Source organism: Gossypium raimondii, chromosome 13 (assembly GCF_025698545.1).
Source record: "Gossypium raimondii isolate GPD5lz chromosome 13, ASM2569854v1, whole genome shotgun sequence".
In the NCBI taxonomy this organism is placed as follows: Eukaryota; Viridiplantae; Streptophyta; class Magnoliopsida; order Malvales; family Malvaceae; genus Gossypium; species Gossypium raimondii.
Genome location: NC_068577.1, coordinates 14,595,249 through 14,604,759, shown reverse-complemented (window position 1 = coordinate 14,604,759; position 9,511 = coordinate 14,595,249). Strand labels below are relative to the sequence as shown.

General features: G+C 34.7%; 1 protein-coding gene across 9 annotated transcripts; it reads right to left on the bottom strand.

Annotated features, from left to right (window-relative positions):
• Window positions 1-2,486: 2,486 nt before the first annotated feature.
• Window positions 2,487-7,471, bottom strand: LOC105782944 (uncharacterized). 9 transcript variants are annotated; one of them, XM_012608057.2, is made up of 6 exons: window positions 7,040-7,471; window positions 6,511-6,567; window positions 6,297-6,327; window positions 5,972-6,207; window positions 5,026-5,836; window positions 2,487-4,837 (listed from the first exon to the last, which is right to left on the bottom strand). In XM_012608057.2, the coding sequence occupies exons 4-6, from the start codon at window positions 6,203-6,205 to the stop codon at window positions 2,655-2,657; spliced, it is 3,228 nt and encodes a 1,075-aa protein (XP_012463511.1). In that variant the 5' UTR covers window positions 6,206-6,207; window positions 6,297-6,327; window positions 6,511-6,567; window positions 7,040-7,471; the 3' UTR covers window positions 2,487-2,654. The 9 variants fall into 9 exon arrangements, with proteins under 9 accessions (XP_012463511.1, XP_052482214.1, XP_012463510.1 ...); XM_052626254.1 differs by lacking the exon at window positions 6,297-6,327; XM_012608056.2 differs by lacking the exon at window positions 6,511-6,567.
• Window positions 7,472-9,511: the final 2,040 nt, after the last annotated feature.

Here is a 9,511-nt window from a genome sequence, read left to right as displayed (position 1 = left end):
AAAGAGGGAGACTAGTAGCGATGCACTTACAGCAATGGAAAAATCTCTTGGGCGAAAGCGGATGAGATTGACGTTGAGAGGGATGTCGGCGGAGGTGAAGAGAAAGAGTAGGAGGAAGAAGAGTGCAAGAAGTAAAAATGGGAGCTCCATAATAGAAAATTCTCGGACAAAGATTGAGGAACCACCATCCGAGTTGGAAGGGCTTAAGAACATAAAAAGGATCAAATTCAACACAGGAGGGATACAGTATCGCAGGTCCATCGGGTTTCCGGCTTTGTTGTCTTTTTTGTACTCAGACGGAGCCTTTGGGACTTTGTTCTACTCGACTAAACTCTTGAGGGAGGAAGGGTTGTAGAGGAAAGGTCTTACAGCCTCCAAAGACTCCCAAATCAATCCCGGCTGCCTCCAACTTCACCCAATTCCCCACTAAAATTGGATCAATTGGGTCTTAAATCCACCCTTAATTTTGACATCCAGGCACGTTTACTTGCATGTTTTGCAAGTTTGTCAAAGTTACCTGCATGCAAATCGGTCTAAAGTTTATTTACTAAATAAAAAATATTGAAAATTGAAAAGAGCAGTGTTCAATTTAATTTTGACACGGTGACTTACATGATTTTCCAAGTTTCTCTAAGTTTATTTACTAAACAGAAAAGAGCAGTGTTAAGGGTTTGAAGAGTTAGTGTTGCTGCAAACTAACAACATGCGTTGTTTGGGGATGGTGGCAACAGAAGACAATATCAACGATGTTTACAAGGAAGCGGGGATAGGGTTTTGAACAACTTGTTTTTATTTCAGGGATTGAAGCGGTAGGGTTTGAAGAAAGGGTTCCAGTATATTTTTTATTTTATAAATGATGTTGAACTTTGAAGGGGTTTTATACTGGTACATAAATTTATTAACCTAAAAGTTAGGGTTTAATCACCAAATTGGCTCTAAACTATGCCCCTTTTCTCATTTTTTGAGATTAAAAGTGATGCCTAAAATATCATTTTGTCCCATTTAACCTCAAAAGTCAATACCAACCAATAAGAATATGGCACATGACGAGTTTTTATCATACCCCACACACCTATTGACTAAAAAAGCTTACATGCCAACATGGAAAAATTAATATAATTTAATGGAAATTTCCTTATGTTAAAGTATGTTATAAGCCCATGTACTTTTTTTGAATTTGGAATTTAGCCCCTCTATTTTTCAAGTTACAAAATTCATGTCCAATTATTAACATCAGTAACATTTTTCTATTAAATTTATTGGCATGACATTTTGGAATGAAAAAAATACTCACTTGGCAACAATGTAACTAAAATGTTGTAATAAACCTAAATTGTAATTGCATTTTTGAAATAAAAGTAAGGGGCTAAGTGCAATCACCTTGAGCATATTTTAACCATTTGCTTTTTTTTTTGGTCAAGAGTGGCACTTAAATGATCGTTTCGTGTATGGTATCTAATAAGAATATTTCATGCGTCACATTATTATTGGATGATAATGTTTTTTGGATAAACGGAGACAAAATTGGTAGTTTAGGTGGCATTTTTGAAAGAAAAAGGATTAGGGACCAATCTGAAAAGTGAGGTATAGCGGAGGGGGGTGAGTTATAATTAAAAAGAAAAAAAGAAGAAGAAAAGGAGAGGTGGGTGGATATAATAATAGAAAGAAAGGAGATTGGGTAAGAGAGAATCTAAGGAAAGGCAATGGGATTTTATACAACTTTGGATCTGACAATCACGCTGTCTCCTCTGCTTCCCTACAAAACTTAGATCTTCTTCATCCCTCTTCACGCGCCCTTCCTCCCCGTCCTCCCCACTCTCTCTTCCCTTTTGTTTTTTCTTCTAAATTTTCATCAAAATAATATAAAAACTTAAATCATTTCCCAGTATTTGTTTAAAAAAATGTATTGATCAAAATCCCAAATTAAATATTAAATTATTTGCTCAAAGTTGTATTGATTCCAATCCGACGCCTTTTTCATTGAAATTTAAAACTGATTTTATATCAAATTAAATATTATTTTGTTTGAAGCATATTTTTGGTTTAGGACATTTCCAATTATTTGCTTGGATTATTTTGAATTAAAATGGATTGTTCTTCTAACATCATTTCCATGTTTCAATCACATCTAACACAGTACGATATTTCACATTAGCCAAACAATATTTCTTTTTAATCTTTTGTTCTCACATGGGAAGATCACCCCAAATCCCAAATTTCTACTTTTTAAACCCTTTTCATTTCCTCTCTTCCACTTCATTTTATACCATCAACTCATAATCATTGATAGCCTCAACTATTACATGAAACATATTGAATGAAGTTACGACTCCATCGTGAAAAGAAGCCTGTTTTTTAACTTTTAAAGTTCAGGCATTCAAAGGGTTCTTATAGTTACACTAAAATTCGAAAAAGGAAAAAAAAAAAAAACAACTCAAGGAATGGTGTCATATATCTTGCTGTTAGAAGAAACGATGTAACATCAGTTATGAATAATGCAAGTTGTTTATAACCACTCAAAAGACAGACAATCAAGTGCAGCCAGATTTCAGGCTAAGATATGTACAAAGGAAATCCGAGAATCACAATAACCTCTTCCCAAATGTGATGAAGAAACAATGATTGACCTAGTTCTCTCTATGGTATCCTCGTAATTAGGTTAATGCAAGAGATGGTAGGTTACCTGCGGGACATCTTTGCCTGCGAGGACGTCTAGTTGTCTTCCCCCATCCAGTAAGGCTTCCATCGTCGAGCCCCAATTCGGCGTTATTAAGCTGCTGCATTAATGGTGTGCGACTTGTGGCTGCTGCTGAAGCAGGAGGGGAGGTAGTTATCGAACGTCGCCTCCCCCTACCACAATTTCTTCTCGTCAATCCAGAATTCCATGAATGACCTGTTGCTCTCATAAGCCCTCCAAATGTTTGAAGATCTTGTGTGACCTCGTGCCTTGATAGAGAAGCAAGACCTGGAAGGATGTCCTTTTGGAAGTCCCTCCGCTGCCTTCCTCGCCTTCCTTGGCCCTTTCGTGTTCGTATTGTTAACAATGAGGTACTTCCTGTTTCTTCCACTTTAAAGTTTTCGGGAACTAGAGGCTCCGGCATGTAATCCTCTTCCTTGGTTTCTGCTAGTCTCAAAACCATTGATTCAAAGGAATCAATATCTTCTAAAGAAGATTCATCTCGACCCCCATCTTTATCTCTCGAAATAGCCTCCAACTTGCTATCAAGGTCCTTGCCGAAAGAGGAAACTGTCTCAGCGAACCAGTTAAGGGGGTCTGTTGTAGAAGTTTCAGATGAATTGCAATTGACATCATCCAAATGACTGCAATGACCGGATGATGAGATGGCCACTATTGCCTCAGCTGCACTCTTCATAGGTCCATCCTGCAAGGACTCATCTCGGCTTTCTGCTGATACCAGAGGTAAGTCATGTGCCTTTTCTGATAATTCTTCTCCATGAATAACATCCTCAGGCTCGGGAATGAGTGGAGCTTCCAAATCTATTCCTCCAGTCATCTTCCTACCAGTGCTTGGAACATTCAGTATAAAAGAAGCTTCATCCTCAACAGCACACGAGTTCAAGTCAATTTGATGTCCGAAACTTGATATCTTCATATCTGCTTCCTTCTCTATGGCCGAATTCTCTGCAACATTGTCTTGGCTCGCATCAAGAGACACATCACAAGGTAAGTTAATATCAAGTAACATATTTCTCCCCTTATTTTCTGCTTCACCTTCAGATGGTTGAGAACCAGATACATATGGGGAGGTAAAAGAAGACTCGTTCTCAGAAACATAATGTTTTTCAAAAATGGGAACCCCTAAAATCCTTTTATCATGCAGACATTCACTTATTTCACTCCTGTTGGCATCGGCATTGTTGGAGGATGAAATTGACTTCACATTCTGTGGAAAAATTTGACTGAAACCATTTCCAGTCTCATTTTTATTGGTCGATTTCTTCGAAGAAGATTGAAAGAAGATTGACTCTCCAACGTTCAAGTTCAAGTCCCTCCTTGCACTTATCGCCTCATTCTTACAAGCAGCCTTGGCCCTTAGCCATGGCAGCCCTGGTAGATGGTCTTCATGCTTTCTTTGTAAATCTATTTGAGGACCTCGTTGCGTAACTGGCATGTTAGATGAATTGTTTGAAAGCACCACATTCAAATTCACATCGATAGCAGACTTCATATCAACACCGTTCGAGCAGTTGTAAGGCATAGTCGAACCATGAGTAGGGAATTGCTCAGAGACCACCTTACCAACATTACTACCATAACTGGTAGAAAGGAGCTGAACTCCAAGTTCCTTGGACCCCGACGAGGATCCATAATGAAAACCGTTCCGATAGGAAAATTCACTTCCAAAAGCAGGGTTAAGTTTAGAATTGCTACTTTCTTGCCTTTTCTTGCTGAAACTCTCATTGCTATGGGGTGATATGCCAGAACTCTTACCATAAGGACCATATGAATTCAAAGATGGGTGAGTCTGAACTGACAATGACTTCTGGTTCAAGCTGCTCGAAGGCTTTTCCAAAGAAGAAATCGAATGAGACCATGGATTTACCGTATCAGAAGAAGCAAACAGATTCAAACTAACCTTAGAAATCATGTTTGACTCTGGATAGCTGTTATTGGAGATTTCATGGTTTCTTCCCGAAACTTCAAAACTTTGAAGCATTCTGTCTCTTGAGAAATCCGCCTTGCTTCGGTCAGTTAGTGAAAACGTTGGTGGATCATGAGCTTTCTCGAAAAGAACCTGTACTTGCTGGTACGGTACAGGCAACTTCTGTGGCTGAAAACTTTGTGAAATAGACGTTGAGTTGCCTTTACTGTGCCCTGCAAACCAAGATAATAAAAATGGAATCCTGAGTGTCCATTATCATCTGCATAAGACCTGGCATAGAAACCAGGTTAATGCCATCCCACCAAAACCAAGGAATATAATACAGCACTCAGCTGGTAACAAATGAAAAAACTTTTAAAGGAAGGAACATAATGCAAGTTCAGTAGTTCACGAGTATTACCAGCTTCAAGCACATGGGAAAAGATTCCTCTAGCATTCTCATTGTTTTCAACATGCAAATTAGTTATGGACCGATTATCACTTTGGCGATGAAAATTCACAGAAATGTCTTTTGGGAAACCAAGAAGTTCTGGCTTTGGTTTTGCTGACAGTTCATGACCTCTATGATAGCGATCATGGCGTACAAAGTGAGAATGTGCAGAACCATTGGTTTCTTCAATCTCAACTGGCTCATTCAAGTCAGCCAAACAACTTTTGCCCTTCGAACATGCATCAGATTTTGATCCATCTCCGTGGCAACTAGTCTTTCCAACACCATTACGAAATGGCTTCCCACCACTCTCTGGCTCAATTTTCCCATTTCCATTTGGAAGATAAGTTGAAAAGCCGGATGCTATGTCATTCCGAAACTCTTCCGCTTCTTCAATATCAATGTATGTATCTGCCGGAAGTTGAAGATCAAACATTTTCCTTCTCACTTTTGTAGGCCTGCACTCTAGCACCTCAACATCCTTTAAATTAACTCCATTTTGGGACAAAAAGGGACCAGCTTGGATGCTGCTTCCCTTCACGGAACTAAGGCGAGAATGAGCATCTTCAACTCCAGAAATAGATGGTCTACCACAAACAGAATTTGCCACGGGGGAGTTGGGGATATGACATTTGTGAGCAACTTCACTTGTAATTTGCGACGCTAACAAGCTTGATGATAATGATGGTCCAGTAGGAACCTGATCTTTTTGTAATTCTTTCTTTTTCACTTCATCCATCAAGTCCCTTTGTATTCTGTACAGGCGATGAAGCTCGGAAACCTAGATAAAGACAGTGGACTCAGACATAAATATTGACAAAACGAAGTGAAACTAGCGAAGCTAGACTTCATTAAAACAGGGCCATATAAACAATACCAATAAATACGGGCATACAATCAGCTGAGACCTTATTACCTGATTATGAAATATAGCCTCGTGCTCAAGCATTGTTCTCTTCAATCGGTCCTTATCATACTCAGGATACACATCTGCAATGGCCCTCGGGAAAAAGCTATTGTAGTACTGACCGTTTGTCAAGGTTTTATCCCCATAATAAAGTGGCCAGCTACAACCATTAGAGTCCTCGTTGAAATCCCTCATTGAGTAAAATCCTGGCAAATAGCTTTTCGACTGAACTTTTGTTCCCATTCCTGAAATCAATAAACAAGTCTAATTAATTTGACATAGGATGAATCGTACTATTAAGGAAAATAAACACCCTCATTGAGCTTATCCCCACTTTCAAATGATGCATGCTGCAATAGCAGTCCCTACAACCATTAAAACAAGGATTCATCAAACACCTTCCTTTGGTACTCCAAAAACTAATTATTTTCAATACTATGGCAAAAGTGACATAATCCTAAATTCATAATTAATGCCATCAAAAGCAAACACAAAAGATTTAACTTAAAATGTAAGCTAGAAAATCATAAATGAATCACCACACTCACTTCATCCGTGTTTTAAGATTCCCAGATAAAGACAAAATCTTGAAGAAAAAAATGGTGCTGCTAAAGGAGAAAAGTTAGGAACTGTATGATCAATAAAGCAAAATGCTATGGAATTTATGAAGAAAGGGGAAATTAAGATGCTAAATTAGTAAGCAAAGTTAATAGATTAGATCGCAGGTATATTATCAAATATTAATAGCTCAACATATCACTACAAAAATTAAGATCATCCATCTAATCTAATCAAAATTACAATCAACCCCAATCCAGAAACCACAAACAGAACACATAGAACAAGCTAAATATATATTTTAAAAATCATAAATAGATGAAGAAATAAAAAGCTTACAATCAAAAGTATATATTTTTTAATTCACTCAATTACAAAACTACAATAATCCCGAAATTTATCGCACTTGAGAAATTAAAAAAAAGGGGGGGGAGGGAAATTAACCAAATCATAAGATAATAAATAAAAGAAATCTATGACTCAAATTACCAGAAAATGAAAAAGGAAGAAAAATTTAACCTCAGACCCACATCCTCTAATCACATCACCTTCAAGATTCTCCCATGGATTTAGCTGCTATATTTCCCCGTCATACATAATTCCAAAGCTCCCAAACTTCCCAGAGTATCAACAAAAGATTAAAGCTTTTCCAACAACCCAAAAAAAAAATTACAGTAATAAACTTGAGCTGAAAAAAAAAAAGTGGGTGTTCTGTAAAAACATCAAAGGAAGTTAGATCATCATCATATTGAAAGAAAAAAGAAAAGAGAAGAGATGAAGATTTCAATCAACTGGGCCACTCTCTCTCTCTTAAAGAAAAAGAAGAATGTTGTTGAAGTTATAATTTTTATATTTGGATTCTAGAGAGAGAAAAGGAAAAAAGAAAATAATTGAAAAGTTGAATGCTTTGGGGTGGTGTTAGAGAGAGATTGGGGATAAGAAATCTTCACACAAACAAACGAACTTCTTCTAAGAACAGTGACATGAAATTTGTCAACATCCGGTCTCCTTTTATTCTTTGCTTCTCCCTTCATTTCTTAATTTGCTTTTTAAGTAAAGATTTACCCTTAAAATTGGTAAATTTTATTTTAACCATTTTAATCTTTTAAATTTTTATAATTCCATCCTAATCTTTTATATAAAATCTCCGGCTTCCATCGTAATTAATTGGACAAAAATTGTATAAGATTCTTGATATTTGAAAGTCATGTTAGACTATATTTTAATCCAATGTCTAGTCGGACTTCAAAATAAGAAACCAAATATTCCCCAACCTTTATTTTTCGTGTGCATCATATTTTTAAATATAATAGCTATTGATTATTTATTACTTTTAAATTATAATTAATATTATTATAATGACACGGAGGAAGTCGAAATGAAATTTTAATTTTAATAGTTTATATATTTATAAATTTTAAAGGATTAAATTAATTTTCTATAATTTTAGGAGGCTAAAGTATAATGTTATCTTTATTATTTTAAAATTTTTAAAGAACTTAAATAATAATTTTTATTTTAAGGGTGGCCCTACCAACCCCTAAATTAGCCTCACTTTTTATTTTCTTACGTTTATATATCTTTAAATAAAATAATTACAAATTTAAATATTGAACAAATCTAATATTATTTATATTTTATATAATTGCTAAATTACTTGTAAATCCCTCAAATCTCTAAAGTTGTCAAAAAAACAAGAAAAGGGCAAAATAGTAAATCAAGTAGCGTTGAAGCATAAAGGAAGATAGTAAAATAATTAGCGTTGAACCAAAAAGAAAAAACTAGTAAAATAAGTAGCGTTAATTACAATGAAGATTTGAGAAATTAAGCAGCAGACAACAAGTGGGCCCCCCTGATACTGTCTGAAAATCCCAACTGTGTGATTAGGGATGAGGTAGGTTTTTAGGAAGAAAACATTTGCAGTCAATAATGCCCTTCAGAATCTGACACATTTACCATTTTACTTCCATTGCATGCAGTGCCATAATTGTGTGGTTGATTTTGATTGGTGGGATCCTTTGTTCTTTTAGAACAATACCGTGCCTACTTTCGTTTTTTCTAATGATAATTGGCGAAAAAACAAGACATAAACATAATTCTTCCAACTTTACCGACCAAAACAAATATTTTAGCCTTTTAATTTTTCTCTATCTTTTAATCATTAAATTTATATTTTTTATCAAATAAATGAAAAAGCTTATATTTGTTAACTTTACTATCCTAACATATATATGGTTTAATTAATTTTTATATTTTTAATACTTTTAATATAATTTTTATGATTTTTAATTTCTAAATATATTTTTATATTTTAAAATTTTAAAAGATTAATTAAATGTTGGCGTGTCATCCATGTAGCAATCTATGTGTATGTCACATCAATAAAGTTAAAAAATTAATTTTTTATCCATTTTAAAGTGATTTGACAGAAGATACAAAATTAAAAATTAAAAAAGGTATAAAATATTTTTTAAAGTTGGAGAGTCAAATAAATCATTGTTCTAATCCAAACACATGGCTTTCTTTTTGGTTTATGAATGGGATGTAGCCCGAGATTATTACTTCTAAAATAATTAAAATAAAATTTGACACTTTAGGTGGAATTTCTTATTTTAATTTTTAAATAAATAATGTGTTAAAATTTTGATTTTTTAAATTGATTGTTTTAGTTAAATCAAAATTTTAAATTATAATTTTGATTTTAAATTAATGCTTAACTACCAAAATTTTAAATAAATAATGCCTATTATAATCACAACTTGGAATTGGCATGCTAAAAATTTGGTCTATTTTATTTTGATGACAATCTTTGAGTATTTTTTTAGGAAAACCGTAAAATAGTTATTTTTGTTTGTCTCATATTACATTTTAGTCGCTTGTGTTTAAAATGTTACATTTTAATAATTTATGTTATCGTTTTGTTACAAAGTGGTCACTCTATCGTTAAACTATATTACCTCCCTAACGGCAGTCTTACGTGGCAGCCCAAAT